This window comes from Thamnophis elegans, chromosome 7 (assembly GCF_009769535.1).
Source record: "Thamnophis elegans isolate rThaEle1 chromosome 7, rThaEle1.pri, whole genome shotgun sequence".
Lineage (NCBI taxonomy): Eukaryota > Metazoa > Chordata > Lepidosauria > Squamata > Colubridae > Thamnophis > Thamnophis elegans.
Genome location: NC_045547.1, coordinates 77,379,462 through 77,404,511, shown reverse-complemented (window position 1 = coordinate 77,404,511; position 25,050 = coordinate 77,379,462). Strand labels below are relative to the sequence as shown.

Here is a 25,050-nt window from a genome sequence, read left to right as displayed (position 1 = left end):
ATGGCATTCCAGTGGCACCCCAGCCATTTTAGCCTTGCAGCCATGCCACCTATTACAGATAATTCTCGGCTTGTGACCACCAGCGCTCCATGGCTTAGGCCCAGGGTACCTGCGAGACCACCTACTGCCACCGGTAGCCTCCCACCATCCAGTGCGATCCCACAGAGTTGGCCTCCTCAGGGTGCCATCGGCCAGACAGTGTCGGCTAGTGACCCCCAGGGGGAGAGCCTTCTCTGTGGGAGTGCCTTCCCTCTGGAATGAGCTGCCCCCGGAGCTTCGTATAATCCCCGACCTCTGGTCCTTCCGACGCGCCCTAAAAAGTTGGATTTTCCAGCAAGTCTTAATTGCTCTTATGATATCCAGGAAGGAGAGTGGGACCAGACTTATACACAGGCAACAAAAACAAATATACAGGCATAGAATAGGTGGTATGTGATTCAACTGTGAGAGGGATCTAGGTATTCTAGTACATCACCCCTTATGTACCGTATTTACTCTAAAATAAGACCAGATATTAATTTTTAGCTCCAAAAGATGCATTAGGGCTTATTTTCCAGTTAGGTCTCATTTTCAGGGAATTATGGTAAATGCATCTGTCTGGCTGACAATCTTAATCGGGGCTTAATTTGGGGGTAGGGCTTATTTTATGAGCACCCCGAAAAATCATGCTGCCGCTTAAGTTTCTGGTAGGTCTTTCTTTCAGGGAAACACGGGATGAGCCAGCAGTGGGATAACTTCAAGATCATGTAAACTGATAGTAGCAATAACTTTTCTCAGCGGTTTGTAAACCTCCTATGGCCCCCCAACAATCTGGGTCTTCATTTTACTGACTTCGGAAGGATGGAAGGCTGAGTCAATCTTGAGCTTGGTGAGAATCGAACGGCTGAACTTCTGGCAGCTGGTAGTCAGCAGAAGTAGTCCCGCAGTACTGCATTCTAACCACTGTGGCAGCACGGCTGTTTAGTACCACTTTATGCTGCACTGGAATACCATGTCCAATTTTAGTTACCACGATACAAAAAAGTTGAGACTCGGAAAGAGTGCAGAAAAGAGCAACAAAGTTTTCTGAACAGCGCCGTCTGCGCTGTAAATATGTAAAGAGCTTTATCTCTTTTTGTACTTGTATTTTGTAAATCTTGCCTTTTTTTTATAACTTTCAATTAGGAAAAAAAAAAGAATCAGGTCACCCCCTGAAGAGGAAAATATGTAAACACAACAATGGATAGAGTGGATGGAGGGAGGAGTAGAAGGAAAGATAGGAAGGTGTGGAGAAAGGAGAGGAATAGGAGAGAGGGAAAAGCAGAGGAAGAATTGGAGGGAATGTAAGAGTAGGAGAGGGGAGGAAAGGGAAAAAGAGGGGAAGGGTAGAGGAGAGGAAGGGGAAGGAGAGAAGGGAAAGGAGAGGAGGAAGGAAGGAAGGAGAGAAGAAAGGGGGAGGGAAGGAGGGAAGGAAGGAGGGAGGGAAGCAAGGAGGGAAGGAAGGAGGGAAGGAAGGAGAGAAGGAGAGAGGAAAGGAGGGAAGGAAGGAGGGAAGGAAGGAGGGAAGGAAGGAGGGAAGGAGAGAAGGAGAGAAGAAAGGAAGGAGGGAAGGGGGAAGGAGGGAGGGAAGGAAGGAGGGAAGGAAGGAGAGAAGGAGAGAAGAAAGGAGGGAGGGAAGGGGGAAGGAGGGAGGGAAGGAAGGAGGGAAGGAGAGAAGGAGAGAAGAAAGGAGGGAGGGAAGGGGGAAGGAGGGAGGGAAGGAAGGAGGGAAGGAAGGAGAGAAGGAGAGAAGAAAGGAGGGAAGGAAGGAGGGAAGGAAGGAGAGAAGGAGAGAAGAAAGGAGGGAAGAAAGGAGGGAAGGAGAGAAGAAAGGAGGGAGGGATGGGGGAAGGAGGGAGGGAAGGAAGGAGGGAAGGAAGGAGAGAAGGAGAGAAGAAAGGAGGGAGGGAAGGGGGAAGGGAAGGAAGGAGGGAAGGAAGGAAGAAGAAGTAGGATTGTTGTAAGATAAGATGGATTCAAGTATATTGTCAACTGTAGGGGAGAAAAATTGTTACAAGTACATATTATTAATAACAGTTATGAGATCATATATTTGTGAATGTATATATGAGAAATAAAAAATTTTAAAAAAAGTTTTCTGGCCGAAGCTTCTCCAAAAAGCACGAAGGAGATTCCTGGTCCCGACAAAACCCCTTTTATTAAACGAATGTGAATTCCTCTCATTCACATTCAGCCAAGGCCTGGTAAACAGTCCTTCAAAGGTGAAGTTATGACCACAGACCTTCTCTAGCTTGGAAATCTGCCATGTCAATATTGTCCCAACGTAATGCTGTGGAAGGAAAGATTTGGCCCAGAGTCTCGGTGATTCATGGACAGATCTTCACACTCCTGAAACGAACTAAACAAATTGCTTCCTGCAAAAGCCCCCTCCCCTCTCGCTCCTCTTGAGAGGGGCTATTCTTTGTCCACCTGTGGCTTTACTCCCAAGTCGACCCTGATTTCTGAGCTGTTCTTTTCTCCTGGCAGCTCTGCGCATGGGCACACTGGGAACAGGCTCCAGCTGTTCCTCTGCCTCACTGCTGTCCAGCTCCGAAGGCAGCTGAGAACTGCCAGGCGGCCTTGGTCCCATCTCTGCCTCCGACGCAGAGCCCTTGTCCGAGCCTTCCCCAACCTACAAGACTGGCCCATCTTCCTCCCCAACCTCTTCACTGTCCGACTCTGCTGCCAGCTGCACTGGCGGGCCACAACACAAAGATGATCAGGGTTTGGAGGCTAATCATACGATGAATGAGGGAACCAGGCATGTATAGTCTAATGAAGAGAACGATTAGGGTGACATGATAGCAGTCTTCCAATATTTGGAGGAGTTGCTACAGAGAAGCCTATTCTCCAAAGCATCTGAAGGCAGGAGAAAAAGCAACAGATGGAAACTTACCAAGAAGAGATCCAACCCAGAACTAAGGATGAATTTCCTAACTGCCAGAACAATCAATCGACGGAATGACTTGCCTTCAGAAGTTGTGGGTTGTGCTGCATTACTCGAAGTTTTCAAGAAGAGACTGGACCGCCACTTGTCCGAAATGGTATAGGATCTACTGTCTAAGCAGGGGTTGGACTAGAGAACCTCCGAGGTCCCTTCCAACTCTGTTATTCTATGTTTTTGACCGCTACTCTCCTGCCCAGCATTCCAACCACTGGAGCCCCTGTGCTCCTTTTCCTGTTTCTTCTGAACGCTCATAAAAATCAATTAGCCTCTTTGAGAAGTCTTTTTCGGGTGTCACCACAAATCTAATATCTGCAAATTCCATCCACGTATTTTTTTTTCTCAAGCCCTAACTCTTAACCCTATCGCTATTGCATTTGTTGCTGTTGTCAGTTGCAAAGTCGTGTCTGACCCATCGCGACCCCATGGAGAATGTTCCTCCAGGCCTTCCTGTCCTCTACCATCCTCTGGAGTCCATTTATGCTCACTCTGACTGCCTTGGTGACTCCATCCAGCCACCTCCTTCTCTGTCGTCCCCTTCTTCTTTTGCCCTCCATCGTTCCCAGCATGAGGCTCTTCTCCAGGGAGTCCTTCCTTCTCCTTAGATGGCCAAAGCTCTTGAGTTTCCTCTTCAGGATCTGAGCTTCTAAAGAGCAGCCAGGGTTGATCTCCTCTAGGACTGACCGGTTGGATCATCTGACTGTCCAAGGGACTCACAGGAGTCTTCTCCAGCACCACAGTTCAAAGGCCTCCATTCTTTGGCACTCAGCCTTTCTTATGGTCCAACTTTCACAGCCATCCATTGCAGCTGGGAAACTGTAGCCATGACTATATACACTTTTTTTAAATGAAAATTTTGAAAAAAACAAAACACTTTTACAGATATTTACTTCCCTCCCCCCCCAACCCTCCCCCCCAGCCTCCCCCCCCCCCGACTTCTCAGAACCAATACAGGGTATAAATCTTTAACAAAAACATTCTAAAATAAACTTTTTTAAAAAGTTAATATCATCTTTCATTTGAGCTTTAACTCCTCCTTGCTAGGCTTGCTCTAAACAACTTATATCATTCCTTGTTTCTTCAGTCATAAGCTATCTGGAATTTCTTAGTCCCATATTTATTTTGAGTATAGTCAATCCATCTTCTCCACTCCAGTTTATATCTCTCATTTGAAGGGTCCTTGAGATACGCAGATATTTCAGCCATTTAGACTCTACACACTTTTGTTGGCAGGGTGATGTCTCTGCTTTTTAGGATGCTGTCTAGATTTGCCATAGCTTTCATCCCCAGGAGCAAACGTCTTTTAATTTCTTGGCTGCAGTCCCATCTGCGGTGAACTTGGAGCCCAGGAAAATAAAATCTGTCACTACCTCCATTTCTTCCCCATCTGTTTGACAGGAATTGAGAGGGCCGGATGCCATGATCTTAGTTATCTTACTGTTGAGTTTCAAGCCAACTTTTGCACTCTCCCCGTTCACCCACATCAAGAGGCTCTTTAGTTCCTCTTCTCTTTCTGCCATTATAGTGGTGTCATCTGCCTATCTGAGGTTGTTGATATTTCTCCCAGCAATCTTAATTCCAACTTTGGATTCATCTAGCCCCGCCTTTCTCATGATATGCTTTTGGGACATCCTTATTACAGAAATACCGAGTTGGAAGGGACCTTGTAGGTCATCTAGTCCAACCCTCTTCTCAAACCCCCTATACCATTTCTGACAAGTTGGCTCTCCAGCCCTGAACCTTCTTTTCGTTCATCTTTTCTTAGCTATGTCCTAAGCATCATCTCCTTTTAACAACCCCGTAATCCCTTGCAGAGTGGTTTTAATGGCTGGATTCCCTTCCTGTCGCCAAAACGGAGTTTTGTTCTGCAGATATATTCTTATTGTGCCCATAGGCCACCACACCATTCCTTTAGATACGTCCTAATCCTTAGGCTTTATATGGGATTCCTTTGCAAAAAAATACCAGCCTGGCACATTATTTTGCTTGAAATGTTGTTTTTGTTTTCTAGTTAAACCATCTTACAGATGATATTTACCTTGAATTTGTAGCGTTATTTCTTCTTCGTGTTTATGAAACCTTAAATCTATTCACCTACAGATCTATTCATGCCGTTTTAGTTCCCTGATAAATGTTCAGCTCGCTTTAATGAATAAACCACGATTTATTGCTTGAATAAACAAATTACTATATTTCATAGCATGATTCTTTCTTTCTTTCCTTCCTTTTTTTTTTTTGGAGCCTGACCAGTTTCTTACGAGTCCATGATTCGACATCCGGCACATGTGAATTCAGTTTATTGGAAACCGGGAGACTGGGAGGTGTAGTCCTATCTACGGCCCAACCTCCTCCAATAAAAACGCACAGACCACGGTTAGAGAGAGAGAGAGAAGAGAGAGATGCGTTAAATTTCCGTTCTTCAACACGTTAGAGCAAAATATTTATCGAGACACTGCGCGGAAAGAAAGGCCCAATCACTGCTTGTACTTAATGGGTGGTAAGATGCTCGCATTTTTCCGCAAGGTTTTCCCCGGCCTGTGTTCTTTTTTGGCCACTTTCTCCATTGGAGATTCTCCTTCCTTCGCGGGAGTGTCTTGTTTAGCTGAGTTCCGGTTTTCCTCTTTATTTATTTCTTCCGACAACGCAACGGGAGAAAGCTTTGGATGCGAAGCAGGTAACTTTTCAGGCGGGTCGGATTTTACTTCTGTGCTGGACTGCTGCCGAGCGACGTCATCTGCGAAGCGGGGAAGAACCCAAAATATTATTGCTGTGCTTGAAGACTAAAACCAGAGAGGAGCGAATGGACTTGTGCATTAGCCGCTATCCAAGCATTCAGATAATCCTCGACTTAAAGGCTACAATTGAGCGGACAACTTCCACTGTTAAGCAAGGTAGTTGTTAAGTGAGCAGGGCCTGATTTTATGATTCCCTCTCCTCTCCCCCACGGTTGTTAAGTATTGTATTGTATTGTATTTGGTTTATTTGTATGCCGCCCTTCTCCAGGAGGGACTCAGGGTGGCGAACAACTCAAAGGGGAAAGGGAACATAAACAACAGTACACATAATTAAAATACACGAAAATCACACAGCCATACAAGTCGAGAGGGGAGGGGAACTCATCAACCCCAGGCCTGCCGGCACAGCCAGGTTTTGACGGCTTTCCGGAAGGCCTGGAGAGAGGTGAGGGTCCAGATCTCCGCAGGGAGTTCATTCCAAAGGGCCGGAGCTGCTACAGAGAAGGCCCTCCCCTGGGTAGTAGCCAGATGGCATTGGCTGGTGGACGGAACCCAGAGGAGGCCGACCCTGTGAGATCTGACGGGTCTTTGGGAGGTAATTGGCAGCAGGCGGTCTCTCAAGTACCCAGGTCCAATACCATGAAGGGCTTTATAAGTTACGACTAGCACTTTGAAGCGTATCCGGAGACAATCATCCTGGTTGTTAAGTGAATGCAGGGTCTGTAAACCAATGGGGATGCTGCAGTGTGTAAAATGGTCACTAAATGAATGGTCATAAGTCGAGGACTACCTGTAATATTGTGTTGTTGTTGTTGTTTTATTGGCACCAGCCTGCCCAATCACAAGACGATGAAAGATGATGGTTTGGTTGTTTTTAAATCTAACGAAGGCTACCTGCTATGCTTCCTGTCACCCTGCTTGACAGAGATAAGCCATAGAATCCCAAAACTGTGGAGCTGGAGGGAACCAAAGGGATCATCTAGTCCAGCCCTCTGCAATGTGCAAAAAATAAAAATAATCAATTAAATCACACCCCAAAGGCTGCTTCTTAAAAACTAAAAAAAAACAGAAAAACCCACCGATTGTGCCGCTGCTCTACGCATTGTCAGGAAAAGAAATTCTTTATACGGGTAGTCCTCAACTTACGACCACAATAGAGCCCCAAAGTTCTGTTGTTAAGCGAGGCATTTTTAAGGGAGTTTCGCCTCATTCGTTTACATGAATGACTGCAGTGGATGAGTTGGTAGTCTGGTCGTTAAGTAAATCTGGCTCCCCCCCCCCCGTTGATTTTGTTTGTGAGAAAGTCGCAAAAAGGACATTCCCGTGACCCACACAACTGCAACCGTCATAACTATGAGCCAGTTGCCAAGATTTCGGAGTTTGGATCACATCATCACGGGGATCCCGCAAAAGTCGTAAGTGTGAAAAATGGTCATCAGTCACGGTTTTTAGCTATGGTGTAAATTCGGTCACTAAATAAACTGTGATAAGCCGAGGGCTACCTGTATTGCAATTCTAACGAATGCCACGTCGCAGCTCCTAAGCGAGTCACGCCAAATTTTATGACTTTGGCCGCAGTCGTTCAGCGAATCACATGGTCATAAAGCGAATCCAACTTCCCCTATTGATTTAGCTTGTCAGAAGTCCACTGGGAAGTGAAGATTATTAGAATAGAATAACAGAGGTGGAAGGGACCTTGGAGGTCTTCTAGTCCAACCCCAGGAAACCCTACACCACCCCAGACAAAGGATTATGGGACCCCGGAATGCTGTAGCAGTTGTGAAAGACATGTGTCGTTGCCAAGTGCCTAAATATTGAGCCAATGGAGACAGTTGTGTGAGGACCGGTTCTCAGTCCACCCCCTTTTTAGCACTATCCTAACTTTGTACGGTTGCCAAATGAATGGTTGTAAGTCGAGGAGTACCTGTAGGGCTTTGATTATTATTCTTATTTTTAAAGGAATTAAAATTAAGCAACCTTCTTTTTCTATCTGTGCATTTTTATGAGCGTTTTCCTTTTTCTTCTCCAGGGTGTAAAATGTCATCTCGCTCGGCTTCGTAGCTGTCTTGGGCTTCTGCTTAAGTCGGGGGGGCCACGGTTCCTCCATCCAAGGGTGGTGAATGGCCTCTTCCGGAATCATGCGCAAAGAAGGTTTCCACCTTGATATGAAAAGAGGATAATAATAATTTTAAAAAAAGATTACGGCTATACCAGGGGTGGGCAATCTGCAGCTCCGGAGCCGCATGTGGCTCTTTCAGCCCATTTCAGGATGCTGCAACCCCTCATAAATATATGTTTGTTGCTAAGCACCCAGGTTGTGATCGCATTACCGTGGGGATGCTGTTATAAGTGTAAGGAACGGTCTTGTCACTTTTCCTAGCGATGTACCGTGTTTTTCGCACTATAAGATGCACCGGTGTATAAGACACACCAAGATTTCGAAGAGGTAAGTAAGAAAAAAAAGTTACTGTCCTCCCCGGTCCCCAGGAGCACTCTGCAGGCTTCAGCAGGACTGAGGGAAGACAAAAAGCCCTCATTTTTGCGAAAAACAGACCTTTTTTCGCAATAACTGAGGCGTTTTTGCCTCCCCCCAGCTCTGCTGAAGCCTGCAGAGTGGTGCTGGGGGCTGGGGGAAGGGAAAAACGCCTCAGTTTTTATGAAAAACGGCCTGTTTTTGCAAAAATAGGATGCAGGGGCGGGGCTTCGGGAGGCCAAAAATGGCTGTATTCGATGTATAAGATGCGCCAACATTTCCACGCTCTTTTAGAGGTGGGGGGAAGGTGCATTTTATACTCTGAAAAATACGGTAATCTGGAATGCTCACTAAATGAATAGTTGTACTAAAAAGAAGAGGTAGAGCTTAAAAAGCTAAAAAATAAAAGACTCACAGCGGGCTTTACTCTACTAGTTGTTGTCAACTCTAGGGGGGGGGGCATTGAGCCAGCACTGACCGAAGATATTCCCTCAGTCATATGACCAGCATGACATCACGGAACGCTGTTACCTTCCACCAAAGTGGTACCTATTTATCTACTCGCATTTCCATGCTTTCAAACTGCTACCTTGGCAGGAGCTGGAACAAGGATGGGAGCTCATCCTGTCCTGCGTGTTCGGGTCTCAAACTTATAAAAAAAAACTTTTGCCATTTGTGTGTTTCAGCCAGTTCGCTTTCATCTCCTCATTTTACAACTCTTTTGTGAGCTTGATTCACAATGAAGTTACAGCGGCGGCTTACGCATGGCTAATCTTAACAGCAGAGCCCCTGCATAACATTTGGAAATATCTAAGGATACACTTTGCTTTAAGCAAGGTCCTAGCCAGACCTCCTGGCTTATTTTGTTATAATTGTGGTCACTGCAAACATCCATGATCATGTGAGAACATGGCATAGTCCAAGAAAATTCTTCAAAATCCACAAGCAGGAAAGATTTATTAACAAAGAACGAAAGACTATTTAATACACTTTCCAATCACTCATCAATTGCAATGTGAAAATCAGTCTCTTAGAATCTTCCTAAAAAATTTTTTTCAGAGATAATTGACCACATGGGGAATTAAGCTATCCAAAAATAACTTCTCTACAATTCTCTGTTTCTCCACAGTTCCCGTACTTTTCGGAGTATAAGACAGACTTCCCCTCCACCCCTAAAAGTGATTGAAAATTGTGATGAGTCTTATACACTGAATGTTGCCAAAACCCTGCCCACCGGCCATCCCCCACTAGGGGTGGGTTCCGGCTGCTGCTACTGCTGGTTGACTCAGGGATGCACTGTGCGTGCATGCATGCTTGTTGTGCGCTACAAGCGCATGCACAGTACTAAAAAATGCTTCTGCGCATGCGCAGAAGCCAAAAACAAGATGGCGCCACCATAGGCGCCACCAAGAGAACCAGTTCAGGGGTGTGGCAGGCCAAGTTACTGCCTATTCAGCCGAACCGGTCCAAACTGATCTGAACTGGTAGGAATCCACTCCTGCCCCCCACCCTTTGTCCGTTTTCAGCCACCACGCGTCACATTTTCTGCTGCCGCACGCCCCGTTTTTGGCCTCCGGGCATTTCATTTTCAGCCAGTTCCAGCAGTGGAGATCGGTGGTGGCGAATGGGCGGCACCAAACAGGCCGCGGCAAATAGTAGGCAGTGAATGGACCACACTGAAGGGCCGCAAATGGGTGGTGTAAAACGGGGCTGCAGTGAATGGGCCATATGAATACCGGATGGATCCTGGGAGGCAAAGGCAGATTTTAGTTCTTGTTTTTTCTCCCCCCCAAAAGGTCGGTGTGTCTTATACTCCGAAAAATACAGTATTTCTTTTTTAAAAGCATAGGAAAATAAAAGCAGGATTTAGCAAAGTAATCGTTTCTTTTTTTTTAAAGTCTCACACGAGGCACTTCTTGAGAAAATCCAGAAAGGAGCCATGTTGCATTTTCAAGACAATGCTTAGATCTTTGGAATTTGGGTTCCTTATTTTCCCTCGAGTGTTTGTGATGCTTTTCGGAGCCCCGTTGGAATCTAGAAAAAGAGGAAAACCGATATTACAACGGTGGGTACGTTTCCACGTTCGGCTGAGATTGTGAAACTGAGGGACGTTCGCACAAACTGTCAGTCAACAAAGAAGAAAATTTCACCGATTCCGACAGAGCAAATGTCGCAGTCTTGAATATTATTTGTTTGTCTGCAATTGCTAGAAGTTTCATTTTAATGGCCAGGCAGCCAAGTAGGAATTCTTAATTGCAAAATTAATTTGCTGTAGGCATTGGGGTGGGTACCAATTTTTACACAGCGCATGCTACATTCAAAAGGGGCTTCAGATCCCCCCCCCCCCCTATTAACACAATATCTCTCATGGCAGCATCCACCCAAATTTTTCTGCCTTGGGTCCAAATCAGGGACTTTTGGCTGGTGCCAGCTCAAACAGCATTGTTCAGTGCCTCTGTCGTACTTCACTTTGTTGACAGTGATACGTGAACAAGATAGCACATTTGTGTAAAATAGCACCAGCACTTAAGACTTATATACCGCTTCACAGTGCTTTACAGGCGGTTTACAGAGTCAGCTAATTGCCCCCAACTATTTGAGTCTTCATTTTACCTCACAAAGGCTGAGGCAACAGTCAGCACAATCCGGCTCGAACGCCTGGCAGTGGGCAGAGTTAGCCTGCAATACTGCATTCTAACCACTGTTCAACCATGGCTCTGATAATTTATATAATTTATATATCTTATATTATATTTATAGCACCAACCCTTAAGACTTATATACTGCTTCACAATGCTAAGCGATTTACAGAGTCAGCCTATTGTCCTCAATAATCTGGGGCCTCATTTGACCGACCTCCGAAGGACGGAAGGCTGATTCAACCTTGAGCCGGTCAGGATCGAACTCATGGCTGTAGGTAGAGTTAGCCTGCAATAGGTTAGGTCTTCTCCGGATTCCATCCGCCAGCCAATGTCGGCTGGCGACCCCCCGGGGGAGAGCCTTCTCTGTTGCAGCTCCGGCCCTCTGGAACGAGCTCCCTGTCGAGATCCGGACCCTTACGACCCTCCCGGCTTTCCGCAATGCCACCAAGTCCTGGCTGCTCCAGCAGGCCGGGGGGCCTGTGAAACATCCAGCCCCGCGGAAATTGTGAATGTTGTGGTTTTGTTTTTAAAGTGTTGTCTTTGTCTAGTCTTCCCCCTTCCCTTGTTTATTGTGAGCCTCCCGGAGTCCTTCGGGAGTGGGCGGCATACAAGACAAATAAATACAATACAATACAATACTGCATTCTAACCACTGTGCAACCATGGCTCTTATAATTTATATATTTTATATATCATATATTTATAGCACCAGCCCTTAAGACTTATATACGGCTTCACACTGCTAAGCGATTTACAGAGTCAGCGTATTGTCACCAACAATCTGGGGTCTCGAATTGTTGCAGAAAATGACAGGCTTTAGACTTCTCAGGATACATGAGGAGTTTACTTGGCAGCCAGGTTCAGAAAGCTAGCCCATGGCTAGCTTGCAAGTTCTGAACAACCTTCATTATCGAAGCACGCGTTCTTATACATTCTCAAAAGCATCGCAACACAGAAATACTTAGCTCATTTTGGGGGGGAGAGCCTTATAAGTAGATGGGGTCTTACTTCTCCTTTTGTCTTGGGCCATAGGTACTGACTACGTGTCTTTATGTGAACTTTAACTGACCTGTCGGTCGGTTGGACTTTTGACATAGGGACATTTACTGGAACATTTTGTAGTTGAAGGCTGATGACATTTTCCTGTCCCTTTAAGCAAGCTTCTAACTGTTCCTTTTGCCACGTCTATTCTACTTTAATTTGACCAACCTCAGAAGGACGGAAGGTTGAGTCAACCTTGAACTGGTCATGATCGAACTCGTGGCTGTGGGCAGAGCTAGTCTGCAATATTGTATTCCAACCACTGCATCACCACCGTGGCCCGACAAAACCGCGCTCGTCAAAATAGCGGCGACAAAAGCCACGACGTCATCACCGCGACGTCATCACCACGGCAACAACAGCGCGGCGACAGAAGGGCTCTTTAAAACAGCATGGCGGCAGAAATCCGATTTAAATTAAGGTAAGGGTTAGGATTAGGTTTAGGGGTTTGGTTTAGGGTTAGGGTTAGGGTTAGGTTTAGGTTTAGGTTTAGGGTTAGGGTTAGGGTTAGGGTGCTGAGTGCTTCAGAAGGCGCGGATTTGCCCTCCGCGGTTATGTCGTCGCGGATAAGGGCTTCGCGGTTTTGTCAGTGAACCATCACCATGGCTTTTTCCGTGATGAAGTGGTGGTGAAGGGAGGTATTTCATCCTCCTATGAAATATTAGGCGCATAAATGCTTAAATCAGAACCACATTCTGCATAAATCAGTCATCACCATACAGACTTTTCCATCATAATTACAGCCGCTCAAGTGAATTGCTCAGTAATGATCAATGCTTACCAAAGAATGTTCTTTTTCTTGATGCAGTTTGAATGAAGTCAGATGGTGGAAGTCCTAAGAGCTTTAAAATGAAAGAAAAAACAGAAAGAGAGAGAGAGAGAGATGGAGAGAGAGAGACAGAGAGAGGGGGGAAGATGGAGAGAGAGAGAGGGAGAGAGTGAGAGAGAGAAGGGGAGAGGGGAAAAAAAAGAAAGTTTACAGTTTCTCTGTAAACCAATCAATAGTTAATTTAGTTGAAGTCCAAAGCTGAGCAGTGGATTGAGTGACGGTTTCACAACTTGGCTCAGAGTGAGTCTCCGGATTTAAGGCTGCTCTCTTAAACTCTGTGCTAGATTATGACAAGGGATATATTGCCCTACTATAAATCCAGGCGAAACTACGTGGTCGAGGAGAACAGCACCGGAAGATGTACAAGAAAACCGGTCAGGCGCAAGTAACCGGCAACAGGAGTTTAATTCAAAGCCCTTCGGATTTATTCCATGCTACCTTCCTACAAGCATCTGGTTCTATTAACGGGCAAAGCTAAATTGGCACTGGGTAAAAGTCAATGGAATTCATGGGCGGTTGGACTTCGGTCCCTTGTGGGAATGCAACGATTCCAAACTGCTGGCGCATTTGACCCCCCACCTACAGGTTCAGCCTGCCCATCTCCTACACACCAGAGGTGGTATTCTGCCACTTTGGACCGGTTTGCCCCAACCAGTAGTGGAAAACACCGGTAGCCCCGTCCACCAGCTCAGGCCCTGTGCCATCCCACTTAGGCACTTTTTGCAGCCAAAGCACATGCGCGGACAAAGCACGCGCCTGCTCACATTTGCGAACCGGTAGGGAAGGTAGGTGAATACCACCCGCGCTACACACATATGGTGTTACTGCCTTTGCGGCTCCAGTTCTCTCAGGGCCTTTGGGCAAAGGTTCCTGAGCCCCCAGTTCAGAGCAGGAAATTGTTCGGAAGCTTCCAGCCCTGGCTGTGGAAAGAGCTAATGGCTTCTCCCTGCCATTCTTCGAAAGACGATGGAGGCTTGATGGAGATACATCATCCCAAACGAGGATAGGAAAGCCAAAAAATGCTACCTTAGTCTTACCTTCGACCTCATTCTATAGCACTGACGGCTAACCTCTTTGTCCTCACGTGCCGAAATCGCGCCCGGGCTGTCACTTGCCCACACCCACAATGCAATGCACCCCATGCCCTGCGCATGACTGCATGACCACCCCCACTCCCCAGCACCCCACGCATGCGTGCGACACCCCCCATGATTCACTGCGTATGTGCATGACCCCCGCGCGCCCCATTTTGGGCCCAGCAGGCCTCCCTGAAGCTTTCTGGGACCAAAAATGGGGGGCGGGGGGCGTACCGCATCCCTCCGCATGTGTGTGCAACCCCCCCCATGCATGGTCATGCGACCCCCCCCACACTACCTCACCTATGCGTGCACATCTCCTACATCCACAGAAGAGACCCCAAAAATCAGCTGGCTGGCAGGGGGCATGCACGCATGCGCAGTGGAGCTGACCTGGGCAACGGCTCACGGGTCTGCAGAGAGGGCTAAACATGCCACGCGTGCCATAGTTCGCCGTCGTGGTTCTATAGCAATTCAAACTCCATCCACATCAGGGTCTCCTAAAAGTTATGTTTGGCTTCCCCGTTACGGGAGAGGTATCTTAACTATGGTAAGCTCAGGAATGTATACAAGAGAAGATTTCAGACAGAAATCTCAATGTAGGAGGATACAGAGACATTAACCAAATGTTTAGATATGATGAGCTCTGACATCACAACCAAAAGGGAATTAAAGACAAAAGCTCAACCAACTATTTGAGGGCTTTGTACTAAATCTTTCAGGTTTAGAATTACAGGTGGTCCTCGACTTACGACCAGAATTGACCTCAAAATTTATGCTGCTAAGTGGGTCATTTGTTAAGGGAGTTTTGCCCCATTTTACGACCTTTCTTGCCACAGTTGTTAAGTGAATCCCTGCAGTAGTTAAGTTACAGCCCTGTCTAAGAGGTTTATAGATCCGGTATCTTGCCCCCAACAATGCGGGTCCTCATTTTACTGACCTTGGAAGGATAGAAGGCTGAATGAACCTTGAGCCGGTCAGAGTCGAACTGCTGGCAGTGGGCAGAGTCAGCCTGTCTAAGCACGACTTACATCGCAATAGCACTTAGTCTTATATATTGCTTCATAGTGCTTTATAGTCCTCTAAGTCAGGGGTCGGCAAACTTAAATATTCCAAGAACCATTTGGACCCGTTTCCCACAGAAAAGAAAACATCGGGAGCCACAAAGGTCCTAACCAGAAGCCCCCTGTTTAATTCTGGAGCTGACCGGAAGTTCTGTTCCCCCACCATAGAGTCTCCTCCTAGTGTGCCGTACTTTTTCCTCCACCTGTCATAACCGAAAGCCTTATCAATTGTGGAGACAACTGGGAAACCATCCCCTTGCCATAGAGTCTTCTCCTGGCGCACTGTGCTTCTCTTCCCTCCCCCCCCGGAAGCTCTTCTCAAAGTTGTAGCGCCAACCAGTGATGGAGCCGCAGCAGAGGGAGGAAAGAGCCACATGCGGCTCCAGAGCCGCAGTTTGCTGACCCCTGCTTTAAGTGATTTACAGAGTCGGCACACTGCCCCCCCCCCAACAATCTTGGTCCTCATTTTACCAACCTCGTTAAGTGATGTAACAGAAGGTACCTCCATAATGCAGGCAAGCTGCTCCACTTCATTTTCCCCCGGGAAAAGGGGGTACCCCGTGTAGAGTTCGACCATGATGCAACCCAAGCTCCACATATCGATTGAGGTTGTATACGGATGGCCCAGGATAACTTCTGGAGAACGATAAAACCGGCTTTGCACATAAGTGTACACTAAAGCAAACAAGAAAGGGAGAATGGACATCGGAGGAAAAAATGGTGAGAGAGGGTAGCTCAGCCACCACCACAAATGATTCCCCCCCCTCCCCAGCATTTTCTCCGCCTCCAGAAAGATTTTACGCAGTAAGTCCCTATTTGTGCCAATAGATCGAATGTCCTGCTTGTTATTTTGAAGCAGCGGCTTCCATGGCTGATTCCTGCAACACGAACCTGCACTCCCATCCTGCATCTGAGTCCATACCTCTGTCCTGACCACTTCCCAATCCTCCTTATTTACTTTGGAGGATGCTTGTCAGTTTTGATCCAGCTCCCCGAACATGACGAGCCGCCTATATTTAAATCAATAATTCCTTTATTGATTTGGCAGCCCCGGCAAAAAGTTTCTCACTCACCGCAGACTAACAAGGCTGGCCGGCCGGCAGATGAATAGTTGTCTGCCATATCTATTCATCTCCGCCCCCTGACTTTTATCCCCAGGGCTAAGGTGGGGCTTTGTTAGCAGCGGTGGCTCTTCCATCTCAAGGACCAGCCCATAGATTTCCACTGTTCTCCTCTCCTCTGCCACATCTATTCATCTCCGCCCCCTGACTTTTATCCCCAGAGCTAGAGTGGGGCTTCGCAAACAGTGGTGTCTCTTCCGTCCCAAGGACCAGCCCACAGATCTCCACTGCTCTCCTCTCCTCTGTCTTCTGTGCATCCGCCCGTCAGGCACTGGACAAAACTGTTCCTCCTCTTCCTCATCAGCCACCTCCAGACCTGGGGGCTGTTGACTCTCTCTCTGAGGGCTGACGGACGGCTCACGCTCTGCCTCTCTCTCTCTCTCACACACACACTGCCAATTCCATTCCCTCTTCCCCATAAGAGCTCTCAGGTTGCCTTGATGGTGACCCTGAATCCCACGCCTCCTCCTCCTCCTCCTCCTCCTCCTCCTCCTCCTCCTCCTCCTCCTCCTCCGATTCAGTTGCTGGAAGGGCCAGCAGCTTACAGGCCATAAAATCGCCAAACATTTCCAACCTTGTTAGAAATAGCCGATCCATCCTATGAACCCCAAGATCTAGGCCAGGAGATCCCCAACTCCCCGGGTCGTGACCTATCTCTGGGCCTCGAGCTGTTCAGAAGTGGCAGATGTGGACATGCACACATCCCCACTTGCGCAAAAAAGCGGGCAAGCGCATGCGCACATGTTCCGTTTGCATGAGGAACAGGCCCGCGTGCCCGCCGCCCACACAAATGAAGCTGCACGAGCTTACTCGCCACTCACATGGAACCACCCCCTCTCCCGTCTCGGCTAGTCCGCAAAGCTGAAAATGTTGGGGAACTCTGATCTAAGCCCCATCCTATGAACATATCTGTCAGAGAAGAGAAGGCAGAGCTGGGGCAGAGTTAAGCATGTCATCAAGTTAGAATTTCTACGTTGCCACAAAAGGTCGAAATCCAACACCTCATTGACCCTTATCTGGCAACAGTTTAGTGCTGAACTTTAGTTAACTAGATTCTTGTGTAGAGGCTTGAGCGATACATCTTCTGAATTGCGACTGACTAAATTAATGCCAGGTGCAAAGGATCGGGAACATGCATCAAGTTGCAGTTCAGAGGATTGATTGCTCAAGCCGATAAAACGAGAGCCTGGTCAACTGAAGTTCAATACTAAATTGGCTCTAGGTAAGAGTTAAGGGAATTCAGAAGGGATCGGGCATGGAACGTTTGCGGCAACGTAATGACTCTAAGCTGATGGCACCCTTAACTCTGCCTCTCAGCTCAGCCTGCTCTTCTCCTGCATCATCTTTCTGGGTGAAAGAACCTGAAGAGAACTTTCAAATATCCCACCAGTATCCAAGTGAATTTCAGAATCCCTGTCCTGCAGGAAACAACCTGAGAAGGACAACGTCCTCCTCGGGGTAGTATTCACTTACCATCGTGGTCATAAGTCCAGAACTACCTGTATTCATGAGAAAAATAGCTGCTCGGGGGCAGACTCCCTTATATGAGCTCCGAGACAATGATCCAGAGAAGGAAATGTTACAGGATTACCCTGTCAACATTTTAAGTGAGACAACATCGCCTTTACATCTATAGAATAATTTTTTAAGAAATCAATTCAAGGTATTAAAATCAAGAAAGAAAGAAAAAATTGTATCTACTTGACTCCGCAAACCTCTTTGATGTTCGTAGCAGCTCGATCCAAAATCAATAACTTTGAATGAAATTTGTCCAGCTGAAGATTGGCTCATTAATATGTTTTCCTAAATAATTTTTTTAAATATATATATAAAAAAAAGAATAAGACCAAGGGAGAAAATATTAGTACATTTCATCTATCAGGTTAACAAACTGTTGACATCTTCATTTTCCCCCCCTATTCAGCTCACCAAATAATAACTGGAGAGAGGATCTCAGGGGTGGGTTTCTCGCCCCGTTCCAACCGGTTCCTCATGCACGCGCCCGGTGCACGCATGCGTACTAGCGTCTGCGCGACACTCCAGCTGCTCCTGGACGATCGCGCAGGCGCTGTATGCGTCCTGCGCATGCGTGGAAGCGCAGAACTCGTCAAAACCGGGTAAGGACCGTGGGCGGGCGGGCGCGCCCTTCGCCGTTCCCGGAAGTTACTTACTTCCGGGTTCGGCGACCAACCGGTTTGCAGGGACCACCGCGAACTGGTTGAAACCCACCCCTGGAGGATCTGTATGACAGTTTGTGACATGGGGCTTCCTATCTCATAGTCTTATCTCTGGGTACTGTATTCCCCCAGCCCCTTCTTGGTTGATACTAATCTTGGTATTAATTTACTCTCATCTGGATGTTGATTGCTAGTTGGGAAGTGGTATGATCTTTTTGTTCCCTTTTGTGCTTGTTGATTGTCTCTTTTGCACAGTAGGTACTGCTGTTTATGTCTATGTGTCTGTTGATGGCCAATTTGTCAGAGTGCCAGGCTTCCGGGAATTCTCTAGTGTTTTCAATAAAAACATATACTGTATTTTCCAGCGTATACGGAGATCGGGCGTATAAGACGACCCCCTACTTTCAGGCGCCCGCAAGGCAGCTGAAGGTCTCCACGCGCTGCCGGGCTTTTGTAGTTTGAGCTCAGCGCCGCCATCCTCCAGACCGCCAGCCAGACCTTACTAAGCCATCCCAGTGCTCATCCGCCCACGTGCCGAGGCGAGGCGCGCCGAGGTTATCGATTGAAAGGCTGGCATCTGCACTGGTGGCGGTGTGGCTTTTTGCTTGGTGGTGTTGATTTTTCTTTTGTTTTGGTTTTGGGGTGTATAAGATGACCCCCGATTTTTGAAATTTGGGGGTGTGTGTGGTTAAAAAGTCATCTTATTCACCAGAAAATACGGTAATAAATATTAAATCCCTAAGCAGTTGTGGGTATGTACTCTATCCTTCTAGAGTCAAAGATTGATAGGCTACCAATAGAAAACTCCAGGATAACCATCCCCAAACCCTGGCTTGTGGACTGGCACCAATCCGTGGCATGCTAGAAACCGGGCCACGCAAACCAGTAAAGCCCCATCTGCGGGATGCAGGCGGCATGTGAAACCAGTCCACGGAAAAACCCCTAATGCCCAAAAGGACATAGGACAACATAAAGGATATTTTAAAAAAGAAAAAAAATTATGAATTGTGCAGTGTATGAGCCTCGGTGGCACAGTGGTTAGGGTGCAGTACTGCAGGCTGCTTCCGCTGACCGCCGGCTGCCTGCAATTTAGCAGTTCGAATCTCACCAGGCTCAAAGTTGGCTCAGCCTTCTGTCCTTCGGAGGTGGGTAAAATGAGGACCCAGATTGTTGGGGGGTGGGGGCAATAGGCCGACTCTGTAAACCGCTTAGAGAAGGCTGCAAAGCACCATGAAGCGGTATATAAGTCTAAGTGCTATTGCGATGTAAGTCATTATCATTATCAAACTAGGTGATAATAATGTGTTTTGTAAACTTTAGGTAAAGGTAAAGGTTCCCCTCACATATATGTGCTAGTCGTTCCCTGCTCTAGGGGGCGGTGCTCATCTCAGTTTCAAAGCCAAAGAGACAGTGCTGTCCAAAAGCGTCTCCATGGTCATGTGGCCGGTATGATTAAATGCCGAAGGCGCACGGAATGCTGTTACCTTCCCAGCAATGGTGGTCTCTATTTTTTTACTTGCATTTTTACATGCTTTCGAACTGCTAGGTAGGCAGAAGCTGGGACAAGTAAAGGGAGCTCACACGCCGTTATGCGGCGCTAGGGATTCGAACCACCGAATTGCCGACTTTTCTGATCGACAAGCTCGGCATCTTAGCCCCTGAGCCACTGCACAACAAAAATAACACATACAAGGCACTGGCACTAGAAAAATAAATAATTTATCTTGCGCTTTAAGTTCATTATTCATATCCAAAGCATTGACAATGCCTAATGAAATTAGAATTCCTATCTGTTCTGAAAAGCGCTTCCTTAACACCAAAACGTTTTAAATTCCCAAACATCATACAATGATTGAAAACTTCACCGGTACTGACAAGATGGTACTTACAGGCTTCAGATCACAGTGGATAATTTTTTCCGTGTATAAGAGTTGCAAACATCTTAAGATGCAGTGGGTGAAACGGCGAATCAATCCCAAAGTAAAACCTTGGAAATTATTTTTCTTGATTAATTCATATAAATTTAAACTGTGGGGTGAGAAATGGCATTTTTACCAACATGGAGAGACCGCTACACAGAAACAGCCAAGATTCAATTATTTGAAATTTTAAAGCTGTGATTCAGTTCAAAGTCTCTGAGACCAGTCAGGATATCGCAGGAAGTCCCTCCCTGCCCCAGAATAAAATATTCTTTATTCTTAACATTACAAAAGGGGCAGAATAGAATATTTCCCCTGAAGACAAAGAGGAGAGACATCTTAAAGGCAGAAAGCATCCTCAATCTTCCCGCTATAGGAAAACAGCCTCAAGTAGAAAGCATGAAGTCTTTAGGAATGGAGATTTCGTATCCATTCAGAAAGACTGGGCCACTCTATTTCATAAGCAAAGAGCAACCAGAAACTCCAGATAAGTACCCAACAGGCAAGGAGCCAAAGCTGACAAGATTAGCTCAGATAACATTTGCATTTCCCCTTTGGCCTATAGAATCAGGATTATGGTCAGGGGTGGGATTCAGACAATTTGGACTGGTTTGGGTGAACCAGATGTTAATTTTAATCTGGTTCACTGAACCGGTAGTTGCAAGGATGGGCTCACCCCACCAGAGGTGGGTTCCTACCAGTTTGCACCTATTCGGTAGAACCGGTTCATCAAATCTACCGAACCGGTTAGAAGAGGTTCCACCAGTGGACGCGGAAAGCAGGCCACACTTACAGAAGAGGTTCCAAATTTTTTTGAAACCCACCACTGGTCCTTGAATATGATTATTCTACACTATCATGCTCATATTTATAAAACTCAGTGCCTCTGTGAAAGGTAAGGATGACTACTGCATTTGTGGTGCAATCAGAACATTGCGTGTGTTGAAGTTGTTTTAACGCAAACCTTTTAAAAAACAAGTTTACCTCATATTCTTATGCAGGCAAGTGCTGTGTGTGAGGTAATTTAAGGTGGTTCTGACAAGTGTCGTCGGCATCTTCATATCCGGTCACATGGGCGGCAAGCCACTCCCATCTGGTCACATGGGCGGCAAGCCACTCCCACAAATGAGGCCACACCCACAGAGTAGGTTCGAACAATTTTTGAAACCCACCACTGCACCCCACCCACCCCGTCTCTCCCCTCCCAGGAGTCTCCACATGGCTCATTTTGGATGTCAGGTAAGTCCAGGGGCCACATGGAGGCTGAAACCGAAGCTGTCTCATGTGTCGCTGCCGATGCAGTCCGACCTAGCTGTTAAGATTAAGGACGGCTAAGATTGCGAAAATAAGATCCAGCAAATTCACATTTAACCACTGCATAAAGGGTTAACTGGAGGTGCAGAGCAGTGCCTTACCCTAATAATTCAAAGGAGATGCAGAAATGATTACGGAAGCAAAAATACTCTTTCATGTGGACGACGTTATATGTATTATCTTGGTCCTTTTGCCGTAGCGAATTTAAGATGCCAACTTCAACCAAAGCCTGACTGTGGAATCTGGATAGAAAGGGGAAAATGACACCAAATGTCATTTCGATCTCGTAATCTAGTTTAACGTACAGGTTGCCCTTGACTTACGACCATTCATTTAGTGATGTTTGAAATTACAACAGCACTGGAAAAAAAAGGACTTACAGCTGATCAGTAGTGGATTCCGGATCCCATTGCGACCGGAATGCTGCAATGGAGCCGGGCGTCCTCATCGGGCATGCATGCTGCGTATGGATCTGCACGCCACCGCCCGGCGACACTCAGCTGCTCAGCGGAGTTTGAGCAGGTGCCACACAGTGTGGACCCATGCGCAATTGACCCATTTGCATCAAAAAGTGGTGAGGAGTGTAGATGGGCGGGTGGGCCAAATGAGCCACCGTTCCGGTACGGTGGCCGCTGCTCCCAGCTACCAACAGTATGCCCGTACCGGGCCATACCGCCCGGAACCCATCACTACAGCTGATTCTCCTACTTACAACTGTCACACCATCCCCATAGACATGTGCTGAAAATTTGGGCATTGGACAACTGGCCTGTATTACGATCCTGGGTTCAAGTGATCACCATTTGTGACCTTCTCCAGTGATCTTCTAACAAGGAAATTCAAGTGGGAAAGCTGGAATTAGCAACTGCACAATTCAATCGATCGGTCAAAACAGAGCTGGAAGGGACCTTGGAGGTCTTCCAGTCCAACCCTATACCTAATCGGTGTTAAACTGGGGGCCTGCGGGCCATATGCGCCATATGCAGGACACGCCCCCCCACCAGCTTTGTGAAAGGGGAAAAGTTGTGAAATGTCATGTGATGGCAACATGACCCTGTGAGTCTGACACCCATGCCCTATACCATTTCAGACAGGTGACGATCCAATCTCTTCTTAAAAACCTCCAGATGAAGCACCCACAACTTCTGGTGGCAAGTTGTTCCACTGGTTAATTGTCTTCATGGTTAGGAAGTTTCTTGGTTTATTTGCTGCCAATTTTTTTTTAATCTTCTGGTTATAAATTAAAGCTCACACCAAAAATAATCAATCGTAATTAAACGAAAACAAATTAGGAATCAATCCTCTATTCAACTAGTTTCCGGTACTTGATTTTTGTTAATAAATAAAAAGTGCATTAGAGTTCAGACTGGAAGAGACGTGGAAGCAAGGTCAGCCAATGGGGCCTTATTCAGACAGCAAGGAGCTTGGGTGTGGCTTAGCTCTGTAGCTCTGAGTCTAAACTAGTCTGCTGCTCTGAACTGAAACTGTTCTCTCCTCTGTTTGTGTTTTGCTTGTATTTACTACCGCATTGGAAAAAGCTCTCTTTGGCTGTTGTATATTTTCTTCATGTGTTATATTATATATAAAGAGAAGTTAATGAATCCTGCTGAGTCAGTTACCCGTGTGTGCTTTCTGGATGTGATTGCTGCAACAAATTTTGACAAACTGTAAACCAAAACGAAAAGAATTCAGATGTTCCTACCTCTTTTTGTTCCTTATTATTTTCACTGCTACTTTTTCACCGGTCTTGTGGTCCAAACACTTCACAACATGGCCAAAGGATCCTTTGCCAATTATAGCCAGGATTTCGTATCTATATGCAATATGATCGCTTAGTACCTACACAGAGTGACAACAGCGTACAAAGTAAACATAGCATGTGCTTCCACGACGTCTCATGCTACATTCACAAAACATGCAAAAAAGCAAAAATACATTGTCATTCTAGGTCTCAGACAGGGGTCAAATCCTCTGAAGCTTGCCACTGGTTTGCTTCGCGCACATGCGCACCGCAGGCGCTTAAGAAGCCTTTTCTGAGTCTGCAAAGGTAAGTAGAACAGCAGGAGGGGGGAACAGCTGTGCTGCATGATTTAGATTTGCTAGAAAGCAGGATTTCCTGCTTTTTAGCGAATACTAATCGCACAGCACAGCTGATTGTTGCACAGCTGATCGTTGGAATTTTTAAAAACTTTAAAAACCATTTTTACTACCTATTCACCCGAACTGATAGTAAGAAAAGTGCTTTAAAAAGTTTTCTAAAAAGGTTCCGACGATCGTGCGTCACAGTTGTTTGTCACAGCTGATCATTGGAACCTTTTTTTAACCTTTTAAAGCATTTTTACTACCTATTCGCCCGAACCAGTAGTAAAAATATGCTTTTAAAAAGTTTTAAAAGGTTCCAATGATCACGCAGAACAGCTGATTGTCACAGCTGATTGTCAGAACATTTAAAAAAAATTACTACTGGTTCGGGCGAATAGGTAGTAAAAATGCTTTAAAAAGTTTTTTTAAAAGGTTCCGACGATTGCGCGTCACAGCTGATTGTTGCAGCTGATTGTCACAACTGAACGTCAGAACCTTTTTTTACCTTTTAAAGCATTTTTTACTACCTATTCGCCCAAACCAGTAGTAAAAATATGGTTTTAAAAAGTTTTAAAAGGTTCTGATGATCACACAGAACAGTTGATTGTCACAGCTGATTATTGGAATATTTTAAAAAAAATTAAAGCATTTTTTACTACTAGTTTGGGCGAATAGGTAGTAAAAATGCTTTAAAAAGTTTTTTAAAAAGGTTCCGATGATCAGCTGTGACGATCAGCTATGCCACGTGATCGTCAGAACTTTTTTTAAAAACCTTTTTTAAAGCTTTTTTTGGTACCTATTCGCCTGATACAGTAGAAAAAAAATGCTTTAATGTTCCACAGCTGTGCTGCGTGATCATCGGAACCTTTAAAAACCTTTTTAAAGCATTTCCCCCCTAGTCCCAGTGATGGAGCATCCTCAACTTCTAGAGGCAAGCCATTCTGTTGGTTAATTGTTCTCACTGTTAGGAAGTTTCTCCTTAGTTCTAGGTTAGAGCTGCCTTTAATGATCGTCCACCTGTTAGTTCTTATCCTGTCCATAGATGCTTTGGAGAATACGTTGACAGCCCCTCAAATAGAATGATACCTTGCTGTTCTGAAACTCATTGAAGTTGGACCCAACCCATTTTGATGCAAACATGCATTGCTTGTTCGGTATTCAACGCACAAGCTAGATTGTCGGTGTCGGCTGCCTCACTCACTACATTATTCCAGTTGGACAAATTTGTTTGATACTCATCTTTTTTGAAGCTCATCATGCTTTCCGGAGTCAACCAATGTTTTTTTTTTTGTGAAAAGTTTTTTTTTATTTTTCCTTTCAAATTCATACTTAGATATACATTCTTATAATTGCTATTTAACATTTGTCAATTCCTATCATTTTTCCACCTGTATATTTACATTTTGATATTTTCTTATTTCCCCTCCCCCTATTTTAATCATGTGTCATCTGAGATATTTATTTCATGTTTTGTTCCTTTTTCTTTCTATTTATATCTTTTTTCAAGCCACTCATAAAATCGCCCCCAGGTCCTGTAGTACACTGATTCCTCTTTGTCCTTCATTCTCAATGTCAACCTATTCATTTCTGCACAGTCTAATATCTTTTTTATTAC

The 25,050-nt window shown here is 45.9% G+C and overlaps 1 protein-coding gene across 1 annotated transcript in view; it reads right to left on the bottom strand.

The window, feature by feature from the left end:
• Nucleotides 1-5,355: 5,355 nt before the first annotated feature.
• Nucleotides 5,356-25,050, bottom strand: part of DYRK4 (dual specificity tyrosine phosphorylation regulated kinase 4) — a 36,973-nt gene continuing 17,278 nt past the window's right edge. The window contains exons 11-19 of the mRNA XM_032221880.1: nt 23,056-23,192; nt 21,455-21,595; nt 20,010-20,148; nt 17,659-17,746; nt 15,325-15,497; nt 12,635-12,695; nt 10,075-10,204; nt 7,675-7,856; nt 5,356-5,696 (exon numbers count right to left, since the gene is read on the bottom strand). Of these exons, the coding sequence (XP_032077771.1) occupies nt 5,437-5,696; nt 7,675-7,856; nt 10,075-10,204; nt 12,635-12,695; nt 15,325-15,497; nt 17,659-17,746; nt 20,010-20,148; nt 21,455-21,595; nt 23,056-23,192 (1,311 nt within the window). The 3' untranslated portion in view covers nt 5,356-5,436. The remainder of the gene's footprint in view (nt 5,697-7,674; nt 7,857-10,074; nt 10,205-12,634; nt 12,696-15,324; nt 15,498-17,658; nt 17,747-20,009; nt 20,149-21,454; nt 21,596-23,055; nt 23,193-25,050) is intronic.